Raw genomic sequence first — 19,818 nt, 5'->3', positions numbered from 1 at the left:
ACAACAGTAGCAACACAAAAATAGTAATCTCCTGGCTCATCCATACTCAACCTCTAATGTTGTTTCCCAGAAGCAACTATTTTCAGCTCTTTTAGTATCTACCTCTGTATGTTTTTAATCATTTAGATATCTATTTATTAATTTACTATTTTAGACATTATCTATTAAGTAGGTGTTATGGTAGATGAGAATTTCATCTTTTTCCATCAACCTTCCCCCACTCCACTTTCAACTTATTCTCCCAGTATAGAATCTATGTCACATTTTGAAACATTAATATGTAAATATTATTCATGCTTAAGTCAGGTAGTATTCATGATATGTATAGTTTCTTGTATAACCTTTTTCATTTTGTGCTTTATAATTGTCTCTGCTTTTCAGTAGTTCTCTTGCCTTTGTTCCTATTAAATATATAGGTATAAAATATTTGTCAATTATGTATGAAAAAAATTTTCCAAATGCTCAAACACATCAGCAAATCCATCAATTCCATTTAATTTTCTTGGCGTCTTCCTCCCTCAGCCTTTTCCTTGAAGCTCTCCTCTCTCAGCTCTGATTTCTTGCCTTAGCACAGCTGAACATCTGTCATCTTGGGACTTCCGTTTGCCCCTCTCCTGTTGTTGTACGTTGTTCCTAAGCTAGTTATTATCTGTTTCCCTCCAAATCTATTCTTTACCCCCTTCTGCCCTGCCCGATGTCCTAGATGGCTGACCCCTAGGGAAAACATCTTCCGAGCTATCTTGGCTGTGTTTCCAGCTGGAGTCAGGCAATGGACAAGTGGGAGGAGAGGGAGATTGTATATTCAGCCCTAAATCTTCCCTATTTTAGTCCATATTTCTGGAAATGGCTGACTACAACTTCTATGGGGAAGCCTTTTTCTGTAGCTCTCACTGTCAGTGGATTTCAATAACATTTGACCTTTTTACTTCTAGCTCCCTAGAATAATGGCTTCCTGCTGTTGCTATCCTGTTAGTGTTTCAATTTATTGGTTCCCTTGCACCGCGGGAAGTAGTCACTAAAGTCTTTTCTGGTTTGGGTTTATTTTCCTTCTGGATCTTTACTGATTATAGATTCCTTATTTCCTGCATTCCATGTCTTCCCCCTTTAGTTTCCCAAGAAAGAATGCATTGGAGACACGGTTTTCAAATTCTGTTTTCCGAAATGCCTTTATTCTACTCCCACACATGATTGATACAGTTTCAATCTGACTATGTAATTAGCCTTTTCCCCCTCAGAGTTTTGAATGCATTGCTAATTTCCTTAGAGCTTCTATTATTGCTGCTAAGAAGTCTGACTCCATTCAGATTCACCGCCAGTATGTGCCCCCTCATGCTTTTCCTCTGGAAAGTATTAGGCTCTGTTTTCTATCCCTGCTATTCTGAAATGTCATGACAATGCACTTTGGAAGTGTCTTTTTCTGTTGGTGTTGGGTAGTTTCCCTTCAATATGGAGACATCTGTTTCAGTTCTGAGAGCGGTTCTTGAATTTCTTTTTTTGCAAAATTTATTTCCTTCCATCTTCTCTGTCTGCTTTTTTGGAAAGTATGTAATAATTTGATATTGGAGCTCCTATATTAATCCTCTTTTTTTAAACCTTTTTTTCTCATATTTCACAACTTTTTACCTTACAAACCTTCCATTTTTTGTTTCAAAATTTGTTATCCTATGTAGTATAACCCACACTTCCTTTTTCTCTGGTTTCTATTGGAGGCTTTCCTCAAATATGGGGGTGGGGAAGACCCTTGACTGTCTATTACTTTTATGAATGAGGCACTAATTGATTGGTCAGTTCATTATATATTGTTCATGCAAAAAGCTGGACTTCTCATTGAGAGATCCTGAAATGTCAGTGTCTGAAGATCTATTCTTTGTTCTTCATCAGATACCAATTCCTGGCAGCTGACATCCTCAAAGCATGATGGGAAAGGGTGTGATTGTCACACAGACCAATAAACATATTTTTCATTTAATTTCCCTTTTTTTTTCAGCTCTGTGCCTTACCCTGCTCTCACTTCTAATCCTCACTTTGAAATCTTTTGGTTTTAATTTCTCCAGAGAATAAATACTCAGTGTCATGCTGGTGGTTTGCAGTGGGAGATGGTCAGAGAAGACCTGTGGGTCAATTGCTTTGTACAAACTTTCAATCTTCCACCCTATCTCCAGCTGTCAGACTCACCTGCACACTTCCTAGAAGCTGCGTCCCCAAGTCCTGAGCCTCTTCTGAGTTGTTGTAACTAAAAACTCGGACTTTAACTTGAAGTTGTAACTGCCTATGGTCTGCCTACATTTCTGCGTCTTCTGAAAAAGGTTCTCTCTCATCCACTTGTGTCTCCTCCTCTACTTATTTTATTCTGTTTGAAATTGTATTCCTTAACTGACATTTCAGTCATTTTAGGGAGGAAAGATGAGTCTGCATATGCACATTTTACTGCATGTTCAGCTCTTGTTGGCAGTTTAATATTCATTGGTTTAACTATAGACAGTTGACTGCTAAGGTCTTTGCCCTGTGGAAATTTGTGATTTTGCTCAAACATCACAGATTTGAATTGTAGGTGCTGGTGGCTGAGAGCCAATCAAGCAGTATAGTGCAGGCGGGCACCTCTTGACTGCTGGCATGTTAGTGTGGTGGTAGGAATTTGTAATCTTTACTACTTGTCAGTGGAATACTGACAACTTCATTTATGGAAAAAAAATCCTCGAAAAAAGTCATATGCTTTTTTTATGAGCTAGTGATGAAAGGGAATAGAATGTGAAGGGATAGTTCTGAAAAAGATAAAAATTTTACATGAATTTAAAGAATTGATTGTAGAAAGTAGTCATTTGGATCAATGGCATGTGTGAATCCAACGTAAGGTTGCTGTTAAAACAAGCAGAAGCAATGAGTGAAACTCTTTTAACAAATGTTCCAGTCAATATAAAGTTTCTAATCCAATGAAGGTGCAAAGGTCGACTGTTCACTTACATGCACAGGAAAGATCTGATTGAATGAGAATGTGATTTTGTAGAAACATCATTTGTGACTATAGTTAGTAAATGGACTTTATTGTCTAATTCATATTGTGCGTTAAAAGATGGAAGAGGCGACTTCCGTGCTATTGTAACATTTGTGGGTTAATTCCACAGGTCACTGCATTATCCGGATTGTATTTTAATTAAGAATCACATTTTCATTTACTGGTATTCTATATGAATTAATATAACTTAATGTACTAGTAGCTGTCTTGATTTTAGATGTTATATTATGTAATTGATAAACTTAAATATTTGTTTTGTTTTGTTTTTTCAGTTTTGCTCTTCAAATGTAGTGTCCTTAGATTCCTATTGGTAAAGGATACCACAGGGGGAAAAAAGAAATAATACAATAATTGAAAAAGAATTAAAGTCAAACTTAACTAAAATAACCTATCAGTGGCCAAGAAACAGCCTGCTAAATTCCATTTAAAAAAAAAAACCAAAAGTTAATCATAGTCTGTGAAAGGTACTTAGTAATTACTAAAGACAGAATCTGAATAGCTGCCTATTTTCCTATACACATTTGTGTTGTTCATCTTTTGCTATGGCATTTTATGTTTCTCTAAAATATTTCCATGTGAGGCAGTAGATTGCAAGAATGAGATGTTTGTATGTTCTGTAGAATTTGGCAAGGGTTTCCTATTAATTCAATGGTTATTCTTCATTGCTCGCTTTGCCATGTTTCTGAAAGCAGAATATATTCATAGCCTCATGTAAACTCAACAAATTAAAAAACTTTATCAACTATATACATTTTCATCTGTTTGTCGTGTTTAATCCTAACATGTTCAATTTAGAAATTGTTTCAGAATTTTAACAACCTAGTGAAATCAATTTGTAATTTTGTTTTATTGTTGTTTTGTGGCTATTTTATACCTCCTACCTCCCAAATCTGAAGGTGCTTGGTTATACTGCACACATGAGCTGGCTGGTGGTGGCACAGAAAAGAAATAAAAATAAAACATTTCTAGAATCCCAGGGTAGCCCCGTTCCCACAAAGATCTCTCTTACTCTATGTGCGTATCTTCATTCGTTCAACAAAATTTGACAGATTTTCCAGAGTTTCAACAGTGGAAAAGACCTGGTTCCTGCCCTCAAGCAGCACCCACTACTGCTACCACATTGCACAGCTCCACTGGGCATCATTCACAGTGTAGGCTGTGTGCAATGTGTAGTCTAAACAGCAACATTCCAGGGCAAGTCTGAGAATATTTCAAGAAGCCCACAGACTTCACCAACAAAATGGACAATTAGGATTTACAATGGAAAGGTTTTGCCTTTGGGTCTTCCGTATATTATCCAAGAGATCAGATGATTGTCAAGTATTTTACTGTCACATATTGTCTCAGCAGTTATTCTCTTTGTGATATGCTAGATGTGGTTTCTCTAAAAAGATTGCGTAAATGTGTTGCCTGCTTGATCTTTTAAGATAATTACCCATGAGCAATTTTTCCCCCTAATTCCCCACATTATTGCAGGAGGATTAATACATTTGCAGTGAAAAATATTACAATATGACTCCCTTGTTCTGCATCAGCTGTCATATAAGCAGAAATTAAAGATGTGCAAGGCTTATTAATTTGTTTTTTCTTGTCCAGACTGGTCGACAATTATTCCTTAGAGAAGGAGCTTTCACTGGTAGCATTTTAAATGACTAATCAAATGGGACTTCTCTCTTCCTTTATTGTTCCATAGTACAAGAAATAATATTTCTCTGCTATTGAATGCAATATTTTGAGTTTTACATTTTTTACTAATAGTAGTCCTCAGTAAGGAACTTTGCAGTTTACATTGTTTGTATTTATTGTGCCTGGTTCCTGGACGTTCCTCATCTGAACATCCTGTTAGCTATATAATCTGTGGCTGTTATTTTTGTACTTTATCTCTGGGATCTTCATTATGAGAGTCTGTTTTGAATTTTCAAGCATTTTTAAGCATCGATAACCATCTTCTTTTCAGTACGCCAGGCTCTGAATTGGGTCCGAGGTCTTATAGAGATGAGAAAGATCCATTCACACATTCAAGGTCAGAGGGAAAGACAGTGTGATGAGCTGTAGCACAGGTATACAGTTGGTACAATGGCAGCATAGAGTTGAAGGTGGTTGAGAAGTGGGGGTCAGAGGAGGTGTCACCAAGTGGTAATTACTTGGCCTGACTTGTCAAAGCCGTCTTTCCAAGTTGACAGAAGCTAAGGTTGAAGAACATGGAGGCCATACTGTGGACAAAAATATCCCACCAAGGGGTAAAACAGTTGATATTTGTGGGTAGGAAGAACATGGTTTAAGAAGCAGGTGGAGAAAAAGGGAGGAATGGGGGAAGGGGTGGGAAAAGGTTAGGGACCATAATGGGGGGACATTTAGGAATAGTTAGGCTATGACAACTAGATGGCTGAATGGTAGTAGCAAGGGAAAGGCACAGGTTTTGGATGATTCCTCTTTCTGGCTTAGGTAACTAGACCAGGAAGCAAAAATATAGCTTTGCTATCTGATTTTATATGTATATAATTATATACACATACTAAAATATATATGTATTGAAATATATGTATACTGAAATGTATCTATTATACACTAAGATAGATAGATGATAGATGATAGACAGACAGATGTCATAATGTGTGAGGAAGAGTTATCATTGCAACTCAAGGAGTATTAATGCCAGCGGGTACTTTCAGGTGGTTGGGCTTCTTGAGCGACCCGAAGTCTTGTTTCAGATGTGGAGGCAGGTGGGGGACTCCCACTCGCCTGCCTGCTACCTGTTCCCAGGTCAGCAGCAGACCGGCCTGGGCCTGGGCCTTAGTGAACTACGTTAGCTTCCTGTGCGTGTGCGTCATGTTTTGCTTTTGTTTAATTTTGATTCTGATGCGCTCAATTTGTAAATACCCCTTCTTAGAGATACAATTTTGGTTGGTTGTTTGAAAAATATATCTTCAAGGTTCTCCTCATATAAAAAGTCTGTTGTTTTGAATTGAGTGTGTTTTTTTTGTTTTGTTTTTGAGATGGGCTTTTACCCACAGTCTGGGTTTGGTTTGGTTTGGTTTTCATTCCCTGGGAACTCAGTACTCCACAGAAGTATTTGACTAAGATATATTGTGCCTATCTGTGCCTAATGAAGCACTAACCACAGTAAATGATGAGTGACAGTTTAATCAATTCAGTCCCTTCAGTCGTCACCAAGGGCATGTGGAATGTAATTTTTTAATCTTTCACTCTCAAATACTGCAAATGCCAACTTGAAAAGATCACATCTGTCATGTGTAATCAATTTTCTTACAAGTTATTGCAAAAAACTTTTTTTTAAAAAAAATTGATCTTTTAGAAGCTAACCTCCTAGGGAACAAACCTCTTTGGTCTATTTTACAAACATATACATTCCAGAAGAGAGAAGTGACATAAATAAATGGCAGCCGTGTTGCATGGAATCAGACTAGTTTTCATAGCCTAATGGTTTCTTTCAGTGGACCATGGCCAAATAGAATTACCTATTAGGTTAATTAATGAGGAATCTTTCTGAGTTAGTATTGCATTCCTTTAGGTTAAGTTCATCTTGTGTTTAGTATTTAATCTAATTGATTTCACCAGTCTACTGTTTCTTTGTTGTCCCTTTGGCTCGAGCCTGCATCCATATTCAGAGAATTAATCCAAGTCATGAAACTCCTTTCAAAACAGAATTCCCCTGATTCCTTTTGATTCTTGCTCCTTGCTGTCTGGTCTTGTGACCAGCAGCCCTGGCGTTGCTTCAAAGCTTGTTAGAAACGCAGGACCGCAGGCTCAGTGCAGACCTAGCTAGTCAGAATCCTCATTCCAAGGAGATCCCCACGTGATTGGCATCCACATTAGAGGGTGATACGTACTGCTTCAGGTGCTTTTTTTCCTTCCGATGGACGCACAGGCTTTGAGGGCATTTCTGGTGCCAGTATAACATTGAAAGAGAAAGGCAGAACCTGCGGTGAGTTCTGGTTCTGTCCATCCACTGCCCTGTCAGAACCAGCTTGACACTGTCTTTATCTACAGCCCTCTTCCCAAATGTTTTTACAATGCAGGTGGTTCTGAGTGGCTCTAAATGAGTCTCTGAACTTGAATAGGGGCCTCCTAACTTTCAGTTAGGGAGGTCTATATGAGAAGGGGCAGGTCTCCCCTCGTGGTGACAGTGTGATTTGGGCGGGTCACTGTCCTCTCTGCACACACTCAACGTGCTCCTTTGCTGTGTCAGGATCCCTCGTGGGCTCTGTGGCCAACTGCTGCCACTTGAGAGAGAAATTGGTTCAAGCTCTCCACCCCGAGGAATCACAAGCCATTGTTAATAAATGGATGAAATTAGAAGCTAAAATCCAGGAGATTTTTGGGGGGATTTTAATTGAACCATATTGTAAGATATTAAAGTCTTTCTACATTGTCTGAACCTTTGTACATTGATTGAACCTGAGAATTAGAGAAGGAAAACAGTGTTTTATTTTTTGATGACCAAAATAAGATTAAGGTAGTCTAGCTAAATAATAACCTCTAGGTCCTATTTTATACTGCTTCGTGTGGGATAATCATTTATTGGGTTAATTCACATCTTGTAACATTGATGTGTTTACGAGAAAATTGAGTACAGTTCAGTTAAAATGCCATGTGTCAAATGCAGGTATTTTTTGAGTATAGGAGTTGATGGATCTAATTAAACCCTATTTTAATTGAGAGACATAAAGTTGTCCTTTATACCGTAACATCCCAACAGAACTTTAATAAACAGGTATGTTACAGTGCATCTTAGCTGGTGATTGTAGTGACCTAACCCTATTTCATTCAGGTCTGGGAGGGCTGCTATATTGCCATAACCCTTTGGCTCATTTGAACTTTATCTTTAAAAGCAAAAGACCAAACCCTCATTCTGAGAAAGATGGTAGTGGCTAATATATGTACAAATAAATAAATTACAGTTGTAGGAAGTACCACGAGAAGCATGGAGGTAGGGGACCTAACCCAGTCGAAGGGACCAGGAAGCCTTCCCAGAGAAGTGCCATTGAACTTGCTCTTTCCTACTCTGATGGATAAATGTCTTGCCCCTTCCTGGAGAAGTCCATTTTTTCTCTGCATTCCACACTCTCTGCATTGCCCCAAATCTAATAGTTTAGATAAATTTTTTCATCTTGAATTCATTTGCTGTAGAGTGCATACATATGTCAATTTTCAAATATCTTCATATCAAACCTAATTAATCTTTAATTAGTTTGCTGTACAAATTATTTCAGGTTAACCTTAACTGACATTTCACATTCTAGCATGCAATTCTAGATGGCTCATTTTGTTTTCCAGAAAAAGTTCATCGAAATGCACAGAGGTTCTTTTTTTCTCATATAGGGAAAACTCAAAATGCTGTGGCTCTTCTACTTAAAAGACTAATTCTATACACTATCCCAAGGAGATACTGTCCGTCTTCATTTTGCCTTTCTTTAAAAATCAACTTTTGATTTTAGAATAGTTTTAGCCTTACAGAAAGCTTACAAAGATGATAGAGAGTTTCTATATACTTCTCACCTGGTGTTCCCTGTTGTTAATATCTTACATTACTGGGGTACATTTGTCACAACTAAGGACCCCACAGTGGTATATTACTACTAACTAAACAACTTTATTTTCACTTCACTGGTTTTTCCCTAATTGCTTTTGTCTGTTTTAGGATCCCACATTGCATGCAGCGGTCCTGTGTCCTTAGCCTCCTCTGCGTTAACGATAGTTTCTCAGATGTTCCCTGTTTTTCATGACCTTAACAGTGTTGAGGAGTCCTAGCCAGGCATTTGTAGACTGTCCATCAATCTGGAATCATCTAGTGTTTTGGGGAGGATGACCGCAGAGGTGAAGTGACATTCTCCCCACATCATATCAAGGGTGTATATTATCCACATGACTTCTCACTGATGGTGTTAGCGCTGTTCACATGGTCAAGGTGCTGTTTGCCAGTTTTCTCCATTGTAAAGTTCCTCTGCGCCCCTTCCCCTGCCTCCGTACAGCACTCCTCGGAAACAAGTCTCTAAGCTTAGCTCTCACTCTATAGTTGAGAAGGGGAGGGGAGGGAGGGTTGCGTTGCTTTTGATTCATTCATTCAGCAAATATGTTTGAGCGCTTAGTGTGTGCCTGACACTCTGCTGTGCTCTTGGGACATGATGATGACACATCCTTTCCCCTGGTCTTATGGGTTTTCCACCTCGAGGAAACACATCCCAAAACAGCAAAGACAACTTAACATCCTTTTAGTGTTGTGAAGGACACAAAGTAGGGATAGTAGGGTGAGAAACAGGGCCTGGGCAGCAAGGAGGAACTGTCTTACAGATGGCGACAGGGAAAAACATGTCTAAACAGCGCCATTTGAGTGGACCCCTGAATAACAAGAAGCAATTATCTATGCACAGAGTGAGGGGAACCGCATTCTGGGCAGAGTTAACAACTCATGCATAGGTCCTGACGTGGTGAAGAATGTTGTGTGTTTTAGGAACAGACGGCAGAGCAGCATGGCTGGAACAGAGGATATCTCATGGGCAGAGGTGTGAACGTGGAATTTTAGAGCATGTGGGGCCTTCACTCCCTCCAGTCCCTGTTCTTGGTTTTAAGGGGGGAAAAAAGCTCAAGATATAATTTGATAAATCCGATTCCTCTCTTTTCATCAACACAAAGACATATATATTGGATGTGGATAAAGGGAGGACAGATGGAAAGAAAATAACTTGAAGTCATTTCAGAACACAGCAACCTTATATTTATAAAATTTCGTTTATCAGGTGAAATTTCCTATTGTTTATAAAACAATAGGTAGTACTTCCAATCATAAGCTTTTGCTCCCCAATCTTCTAAACACAAAATGAAAGCTTCTAAAAAAGTTTATAAAAGTAAACTCTCCTTGCACCCAACCCAATATTCAAATCAACTCACCAAATCCTCTATTTTGAGAAGAAATTCGTATAGGACTGGTTGTAGACTCATCATTATTAAAAATTAACTACATATTTTCTCCCAAATTATTTCTAAGTTAAAATACTGTAAAGATAAAATATTCATCTTTAATCAAGTTTTAAGAATACCAATTATTTACAAAATTCATGGAGACTTCTAAAGCATACAAGTATCTATCGTGGGAAAACTGACAAGGAAAATAGTGAAAACCAGATCTTATTTGAGAGCCTATTTCTATTAATAATTACTCATAAATAATCATAATATGTAATTTTTATTTTTTTTCTCCATAACTGATGAAGATGATTTCTTCTATTTATAGTATAGTAAGTTTTTATACAGGTGGAGCATAACATACATCAAGGTTGGGCAAACTTTGTAAAGGATCAGATAATAAATATTTTAGACTTTCCAGGGCATATAGTCTTTTAGTCTTTGTAACAACTATTCAATTCTTCTATGATGATGATGAAGCAGCACAGACAACACGTAAATGAATGAGTTGGCTGAGTTCCAATATAATATGAACACTGAAATTTGGCTTTCATATAATGTTCATATATCACCAAATATTCTTCTTTTGATTTTTTTCTACCATTTAAAATGTAATAGCCATTCTTAGCTCATAGGCCATTATAGAAACAGGCAATGGGTGGGATTTGGCCTGTGGTCTGTAGTTTGTGGAGCCCTGGGCATTACTGTGTTTTGTCCCTCATTCCCCAGTAGATGGAGGGCTTATACTACTGTTAGTCTCATTCACTTGCTGCCCTGTATGGGAAACAAGGTGGCTTTACAACTAGTGGTTGTAATTGCTTCTGTCCACAAAACTATTTTATTCCCTAATCCACCACTGTAACATGGGTTCCCCACTCGTGTGAGCTTTATCCACCATGAATATTGGGATGCAGAAAAACGATGATACCTTCTAGCCTAGGAATAAAACACAAACTTCTTAGTATAGAATATGGACTTCTCTCTTTTGAACTTTTCCTTTCATCTCCCACACAATAGCATATGGCTCCCTCAGGATTCCTCACATACTAGATCCTATCTTTACCTGAATACCCCATTTCTACCCCATCACTCATAATCTATCGGATTATACTTCTAAATCAGTTGGCAACAATTCTTTCCTCATTCTCCACATTAAGCTGAGCATATCCTCTCATGTTCGTTTGGAATCTTATCATGGGAATTGTGTAGAATGTTTTAGAATTACTGTGTTTATAGTACACAGGTAAACTTGAAAGAAACGTGATAGAAGTTTTTCCAAAATTAAACACAGTCCTAAAAGTTTACATGACTAGACCAATAATGAGAAGCGAAGATGAAAGAAAAAAATGAAACTTTTTCTATATTATCAGAAAAGATAGTCATCATTATGCTAGAGGAAAGACCGAGTTATCTCCATATTCTGTGTATTTTCTTTACAGAAAATGTTATTATAGAATTGTTATAAGTGAAGTAATCAAAGATTATGCAGCCAAAATTGTAGAAATAAAAGTATTAGAGAGGTGTGTCCAGCAGTTAAGAAATATGTTACATTATTTTTCTGAATTTTGTATTGTCGTATTCATTAGCTTTTAAAAATTTATGATTTCGATTTATTCCTCATTATAAATTCAATTTTGTACCCTATTTTTATTCATAATTTTGTATTCTTTTTTGTAAATAAGAACTCTCAAATTGTATGACCTTTAGGCCTAAAAAAGTCCATCTCTGCTCATAATGACAATGATCGATTCTGCTTAATTTCTTGTTTTGAATTATGATAAAAACTATTTACATATCTATAGCATAAATTGAATGTGGAAATTTTGAGTTCAAAAGAATTGAAAGATGTGTAAGTATGGGTAGATGTTTCATATATTACCTTACCAGGTAACTAAACCTAAAATAAGAGTTTGAACACACTGCATCTTTCTTTTTTAGCTTCAGTGAACATTTTGATGGTTGTGGAGATGGGAGGGGGATTGGGGATGGGTTAAAAAGAGGAAGGTAGTACAAGTTGGTAGTTACAAAATAGTCATGGGCATGCAAAGTATAGCATAAGTAATATAGACAGTAATAGTGTAATGACTATATATGATATTATATGGGTACTGGATTTATCAGGGTGTTCACTTCTTAAATTATATAAATGTCTAATCACTATCTTGTATACCTGAAACTAATATAATATTTTATGTCAACTGTAATTGAAAAATAAAAAATAATTAAAATCCACCCACAAATTTCCCATTCTGTAGTTGCCTTTTTATTTTGTTAATTGCTTATTTTGTTGTGCTGAAGCTTGTAAGTTTGATGTAGTCCTAGTTTTCAATTTTTGCGTTGGCGTCATGTCTAAAAAGTCATTGCCAAGACCAATGTTGAGGAATTTCTTCCCTGTTTTCTTCTAGTAGTTTTATAGTATCAAGTATTTTTTTCGGGTCTTTGATCAATTTTGAATTAATTTTTGTGAGTAGTATAAGTAGGTGTCTGATTTTTTTTCCCATGTGTTTATTCAGGTTTTCCCAACACTGTTTGTTGAAGAGACTATCCTTTCCCCAAGTGTGTTTTCTTGGCTCTCTTGTTGAATATTAATTAAACATATGGTATGGGTGTTTAATTCTGGGCTCTCTATTCTCTTCTATTGGTCTATGTATTTGTTTTAATGCCATTACCATACTGTTTTAATTACTATAGCTTTGTTGTGTAGTTTGAAATCAGGGAGCGGGATGCCTCTGCCTTTGTCCTTTCTCAGGATTACTTTGGATATCCATGTTTTTTTGTGGTTTCATACAAATTTTAGGATTTTTTATCTACTTCAGTGGAGAATGCCATTGTATATTTTATAGGAATTACATTGAATCTATACATGGCTTTGTAAGGACATTTAAACAATATTGATTCTTCTGATCTATAAACATAGGATGTCTTTCCATTTGTTCATGTCTTCAGTGTCTTTCATCAATGTACTCTGCTGTTCAATGTAGAGATCTTTCACCTCCTTGGTTAAGTTTATTCCTAAGTATGTGATTATTTTGTTTTTTGTTTTGTTTTTTATGTTCTGAGTGAGATAATTTTCTTTATTTCTTTTTCAGATGTTTTATTATTAGTATATAGAAATGCAACTGATTACTATATGTTTATTTTATATCCTGCAACCCTACCTAATTTGTTGATTAGTTACAACAGCTTTTTGGTTGAGTCCTTAGGATTTCCTATATACAAACTTATGTTACCTGCGGTTAATGACAGTTTTACTTCTTTCTTTCTGATTTGGATGGCTTTTCTTCAACTTGCCTAATTGCTCCAGCTAGTACTTCTACTACTATATTTGAATAAGAGTAAGTGGACATTGTTGCTTTGTCTGATCTTCAAAAAATAGCTTTCAGTTTTTCACCATTAAGTATGGTGTTAGTTGTGGCTTTGTCATATATGGCCTTGATTATGTTAAGGTCTGTTCCCTCTGTACTCAACTGTTGAGGACTTTTTTCATGAAGGATTGCATTTTGTCAAATGTCTTTTTGCATCTATTGATCATGTGATTTTCATTTTTCATTCTATTAATCTGATAGATCACATAGATTGACATAAATATGTTGAAGCTCTCTTGCTTTCCAGGGATAAATGCCACTTGGTCCTGCTGTATAATTCTTTTGATGTGCTCTTGAATTTGATTTACTAAAGGTTTGTTGAGAATTTTTGCGTCTGTATTCATTAGGGATATTGGTCTGTATCGTAGTTTTCTTTTCTTATACTTATCTGGCTCTGGTATCACGATAATGCTGGCCTCGTAGAATGAACTTGGAAGTGTTCCCTCCTCTTCAATTTTCAGGAAGAGTTTGAGAATATTTGATATTAATTCTTTAAACATTTGGTAAATTCACCAGTGCAGCTATTTGGTACTGGTGGTTTTCATGAACACACCGCATCCATAACAGTTTTAATTGTAACCTTTTGTGTCCAGTTCTTATTCTTGAAAAATTTAGACTAAATGGGTGATGATTACATAATTATTCAAATTATCAAAAGAAAAGGAGCAAATTAAAGGAGACATATCCTGAAATAAGATAGATAGATAGATAGATAGATAGATAGATAGATAGATAGGTAGATAGATAGATAGATGATTGATTGATAGATAGATACATAGATACATAGATACATAGATACATAGATAAAGATAGATAGATCAGGGGTGTCAAAAATGTATACAAAAATGTATACACGTGACTTGTACTCATCATTTGTTATCGGTATATATTGAGTATTACAATTTTAATACAGTTTTTTCCTTTCTTAAAATCTGTATACATTTTTTTGGCACCCCGTATGTGTGTGTTTGTGTGTGTGTGTGTGTGTGTGTGTGTGTATCATAAATATAGAACTTAAGTGGATGAATTCTTTCTGAGTAAACTACTCAGAACAATCAACTTACTCCATCAAGAGAAAGAACAGAGAGCTAATGGAAAATAGAAGGTGGGGGGAGGAAAGCAGGTAATAGTCCTTTCATATTAAATTGTAGGGCTTTTATTGCTCTTTGGCATAAGGCAGCTCTAGTAATAAAGTATTCTGCTATGTTAATATATTGCTGTGTTTTATACTTCTACTTTTTAATTGTCTTGAGCTTTCTATCTCTTTTTTATAAATCTTTTAAGTATAATTCTCTCAGCTTCATTAGTGTACCCTAAGGCTTCTTTGAAAAATGATGTCATAGAAATGTCCATTAGAAATGAGACGTCAGGTCCCTTAGCTAGCCTATATATGTGCTATATCATTACATACCAACTGAGTAAAATTACAGCATAGATTTGTCTTTTAATTGTCCTAAGTATCACATTATGAAGATGATATAAACTAAGCACAAGCAGTAGCAAAAGAATTTCTCTAAGTAGCTCTGGCAGTGTAATGGTTACCTTACCAGCCAGCTTAGTTGAGTACACAGTGGGGTCAACTGTGGTTTCCGCTGAGGGTCATCTTACTCACAGTTGTAGCTTGTAGTGAGAAAGAGAATAGAGGGTATATATTCTCAATGTGAAAAAAATGAGGTCCAAGATATTTTGTATAAACTTAAATAAGAAGATGGTAGAAATGTAGGTCAGTAGTCTTAGAAAAGAATTCTTGACATAAAAATTTGGAAAACTACCAAACTGAAATTTTAGATTTAACTGGACATCTGAAGTCCCAATATTTATAAGAATATTATTGCATTTTAATATGCTAATAAAATAATTCTCAATGCCTATGTCGTCTCTCAAATCTTAAAGGAAAACAACTTGTGTTAAAACCCATCTTCCTAGAACACTGATTTTAAAATTAATTTTTGCTACTTTAATAAAATTATTCTTTATGATCTAAAGTAACATTTGTTTGTTTTTAGTCATTGCAACTCTATGTACTATTGGTGTTCAATTTGGATAGAAATTATGTGGCATAATAGAGAAGAGATTTCTGCAAATGTATTACTTCTTTCATTCAAAACATTGTTTATTTACAATTGTGATAACAACTGGGGCAGTTGTAGAAAAGTAGGTCCTTTGTCTTTAACCTCTGGAAGGGTCTGAAATAAGTTAAAGACACAAGGATTTGCTCACCCTAAATTGAATATAAGTGCAGCAATTGAAGAAGTGTCCCGATATATTCATGGTATTATTAGTATACTTTCAGGAAACGTAAACCCATTCAAAATAGAGCCATTAAAAAAAAAAGTCCTGGAGAATTACTAGCAGGTAGAGAGATCTGGCAAAAACCCTGGATTATCTGAACATCCAGGTCTTAGGAAGGCGGGAACCAAGTCCGTTCAGGGAACATCAGTCATAGGAAAGTGACCGTTCTTGCTAGTTCTCTGCCATTAATGTGAATTATGCCATCTACATATGCTAATTTCTTTCCGCTTTGTTCCCAAGTGACTTGTTCTTCAGAGTCCCAGCAGGGGTATCTAGCTCTCTGCCCATACAATGGATTGGTTGTTCCTGTTGGGTTAGGTGCAGGCTGCTGTGTCTGGGAGGCACGGTCTCGTGGTGCTTGTACGCTGCTGAACCGCCCTGCTAGATAGGAACTGTGGGCATGGAATGCTCAGCTAGGAGAGGAAGCTGACCATAGTAGATGGCTGATATAGTGAATAAAAGCTTAACAAATAAACTCGTAAAGGGAGCTGTTCTTCCTGCTGGAACATTCATGGAAGGCTTCATGGAAGAGATGGCATTTAAATTAGATTATAGAGGTTGGGTTGGATTGACATGTGAAGAGCAAATAGATGAAGAAGGAGGAAGTTCTAGGTAGTGGAGCAGTTTGAGCCAAGGTATATAGGTTTCTGCTTGGGCCGTGAGCAGATCAGTCTGGCTCAGAGATCCCCGGCGTAGTTGCCCTAAAGTACCAGAGCAGCCCTAGTCAATGCCTGGGCTTCAACTGAGACTGATTGAAACAGGATCTTTGGGGTTTGTGTTCAAATTATTTGCAGTTTTTATGTTTCCCAGATGATTTTGATACAAAGAGAGGTATGAGTCCTGGGCAGCTAGGGAGGAGAATACATTATGAATTTGTGAAATAGGGTTGGAAAAAGCCATTAGAACAACACTGTGGAGGCTTTGTGTATCAGGCTAAGGAGTTCCTTGACTGTGTCCATAAGTAAGGTGGAGCCACCAAGGCTTACATTTTATTGGTTCCCACTGTGTTCTGAGCCCAATACAGTTGCATCTATTTCAAGTCCTTTCAGGCCAGTAGGCAGAGATAGGGAGGAAAGTTCTGGGATCTAGGTATATGTGTCACACACAGCCCAGCTGGTGGTACTCAGTAAGAATATTATTGATTCATTGTTTCTTCTTTGTAGCTGTAGATGTTTTCATTCCAGACAGTTTTCTAAGCAGAATATATTGAAATTTTGTAACAATTCTTTCTTCTCTCTTTAGGGGAGTTGGTTGCATCTTTGTTGAAATGATCCAAGGAGTTGCTGCTTTTCCAGGAATGAAAGACATTCAGGATCAACTTGAACGAATATTTCTGGTAAGTTCATTACAGAACTCTTTTGAGAAAACTTGGTTTCTAGTTCATCCATTAGTGACACACTCTAGTGGAAAATAATTTTAAACAAATTTATTGGTTGTCACATTCAATTCTAACATACTTTTGGATCTTTGAAAAAGCAGGAAATTAGTTCAAAATTATGTTGTTTTTAAACTACTGCACATGAAAAATGTGCAAAAATGGTAAAAAAAAAAAAAGATAGGATGTTAGAGGCAATATAGAGTAGTGGATAAAAATGAGGTTTCTGACAGAAAAATTGCAAATAATTTATAGACATACTCCCTTTCAAGTATGTGTAGCTGACTCCATCCCACTCCCACCCACTTACATGTGGGCTTGGATCAGTAACATTTTTCCATGAAATAGAACATAGAAAGAGGGTGAGGGGTGGAGAGGATAGTAACTTTAAAATGGAGCTTTTTCGCAATGAGTTTGCCACCAGGACACAGGTGTAGTGAAAACCACCGCTGAATCTAACCCAAAATGGGAAAGGAAAAGACACACATCAACATCATCATTGGACACATAGATTCCGGCAAGTCTATCACTATTGGTCATCTGATCTACAGATGTGGTGGGATCGACAAAAGAACCATCAAAAAATTTGAGAAGGAGACTGCCGAGATGGGAAAGGGCTCCTTCAAGTATGCCTGGGTCTTGGATAAACTGAAAGCTGAACGGGGGTGTGGGATCACCATTGATATCTCCCTGTGGAAATTCGAGACCAGCAAGTATTATGTGACCATCATTGATGCCCCAGGACACAGAGACTTTATAAAAAATATGATTACAGGCATATCTCAGGCCAACTGTGCTGTCCTGATTGTTGCTGCTGTGATTGGTGTATTTGAAGCAGGTGTCTCCAAGAATGGGCAGACCCATGAGCATGCCCTTCTGGCTTACACACGGGGTGTGAAACAACTAATTGTTGGTGTTAACAAAATGGATTACACTGAGCCGCCTTACAGCCAGAAGAGATACGAGGAAATCGTTAAGGAAGTCAGCACCTACATTAAAAAAATTGGCTACAACCCTGACACAGTCACATTTGTGCCAATTTCTGGTTGGAATGGTGACAACATGCTGGAGCCACATGCTAACATGCCTTGGTTCAAGAGATGGAAAGTCTCCTGTAAAGATGGCAGTGCCAGTGGAACCACACTGCTTGAAGCTCTGGATTGCATCCTGCCACCAACTCGTCCAACTGACAAGACTTTGTGTCTGTCCCTCCAGGATGTCTACAAAATTGGTGGTATTGATACTGTCCCTGTGGGCCAAGTGGAGACTGGTGTTCTCAAACCTGGCATGGTGGTCACCTTTGCTCCAGTTAATATTACAACTGAAGTAAAGTCTGTTGAAATGCACCATGAAGCTTTGAGTGAAGCTCTTCCTGGGGACAATGTGGGCTTCAATGTCAAGAATGTGTCTGTCAAAGATGTTCATCGTGGCAATGTGTCTGGTGACAACAAAAATGACCCACCAATGGAGGCAGCTGGCTTCACTGCTCAGGTGATTATCCTGAACCATCCAGGCCAAATCAGTGTTGGATATGCACCTGTGCTTGGTTGTCACACAGCTCACATTGCTTGCTAATTTGCTGAGCTGCAGGAGAAGATTCATCGTCATTCAGGGAAAAAGCTGGAAGATGGCCCCAAGTTTTTGAAATCTGGTGATGCTGCCATCATTGACACAGTTCCTCGCAAGCCCGTGTGTGTTGAGAGCTTCACTGACTACTCTCCTCTTGGCCGTTTTGCTGTTCGTTACAAGAGACAGGCAGTTACTGTGGGTGTCATCAAAGCAGTGGACAAGAAGGCAGCTGGAGCTGGCAAGGTCACCAAGTCTGCCCAGAAAGCTCAGAAGGCTAAATGAATATTATCCCCAATACCTGCCACCCCAGTCTTAATCAGTGGTGGGAGAACGGTCTCAGAGCTGTTTGTCTCAATTGGCCATTTAAGTGTAATAGTAAAAGACTGGCTAATGATTACAATGCACCGTTAAACCTTCAGAAGGAAAGGAGAATGTTTTGTGGACCATTTGTTTTTTTGTGTGGCAGTTTTTAAGTTATTAGTTTTGAAAATCAGTACTTTGTAATGGAAACAACTTGATCAAAAATTTGTCACAGAATTTTGAGACCCATTAAAACAAAGTTTAACGAGAAAAAAAGAAAAAAAAAAAGGAGAAGCCAGGCCTACAGTTCTTCAGCCAGGTCTTCGGAGTTTGTATCATCAAAGATACATCATGTTGGTAGCATGTAGCTTTGACAGAATGTATTGATAATGGCACTTCACCTTCGTGGTCTTTGTCTCAAAACCGTAACCCCAGTCTAATCATGAGAAACACATCACACAAACCCAATTGAGAGACATTCTACAAAATAACTGACTAGTATTCCTCAAAACTGTCAAGGTCACCAAAAACAAGGAACGTCTGAGAAACTGTCACAATCCAGAGGAGGCTAAAGAGACATGACAGCTCAACGTAATGTGATATTTTGGATGGAATCCTGGAACAGAAAAAGAACATTAAAAATAAACTAGTGAAATCCTAGCAAAGTGGGAAGTTTAGTAGATACCAGCATATCAGTATGTCCTCAATTGGGACACATGTTTCATATAAGGTAAGATTTTTAATAATAGGTGAAACTGGTGAGAGTTATACAGGAACTCTCTGTACTATTTTTCATATCTTTTCTAAAAGTGTTCTAAAATTAAAATACTTAAATTTTTTAACATCTGAAAAAATAAAAATAAAAGACAATCTGGGTTTGTCACCTGCTTTGTCACCTTAGGCAAGGGACTTAGCTCTTGAGCCTTAGTTTCCCCATGAGTGAAATGAGGGATAATAATAACACCTACCTCACAGGTCGT

At 37.3% G+C, this 19,818-nt stretch overlaps 1 protein-coding gene and 1 pseudogene across 4 annotated transcripts in view; both read left to right on the top strand.

Moving 5' to 3' along the window:
• Positions 1 to 19,818, top strand: part of CDK14 (cyclin dependent kinase 14) — a 547,463-nt gene that overhangs the window by 323,044 nt on the left and 204,601 nt on the right. For all 4 annotated transcript variants that reach the window (XM_019716536.3, XM_074340704.2, XM_074340703.2 and 1 more), the window contains one exon: positions 16,837 to 16,930. In XM_019716536.3, coding sequence (XP_019572095.1) covers positions 16,837 to 16,930 — 94 coding nt within the window. The remainder of the gene's footprint in view (positions 1 to 16,836; positions 16,931 to 19,818) is intronic.
• LOC109437359 (elongation factor 1-alpha 1 pseudogene) lies at positions 17,392 to 19,533 on the top strand (annotated as a pseudogene).

Source organism: Rhinolophus sinicus, chromosome 4, assembly GCF_057876585.1.
Source record: "Rhinolophus sinicus isolate RSI-liver-muscle chromosome 4, RSI-T2T, whole genome shotgun sequence".
Lineage (NCBI taxonomy): Eukaryota > Metazoa > Chordata > Mammalia > Chiroptera > Rhinolophidae > Rhinolophus > Rhinolophus sinicus.
The sequence above is the reverse complement of the archived record's forward strand: the minus strand, read 5'-3'. Positions and strand labels throughout refer to the sequence as shown.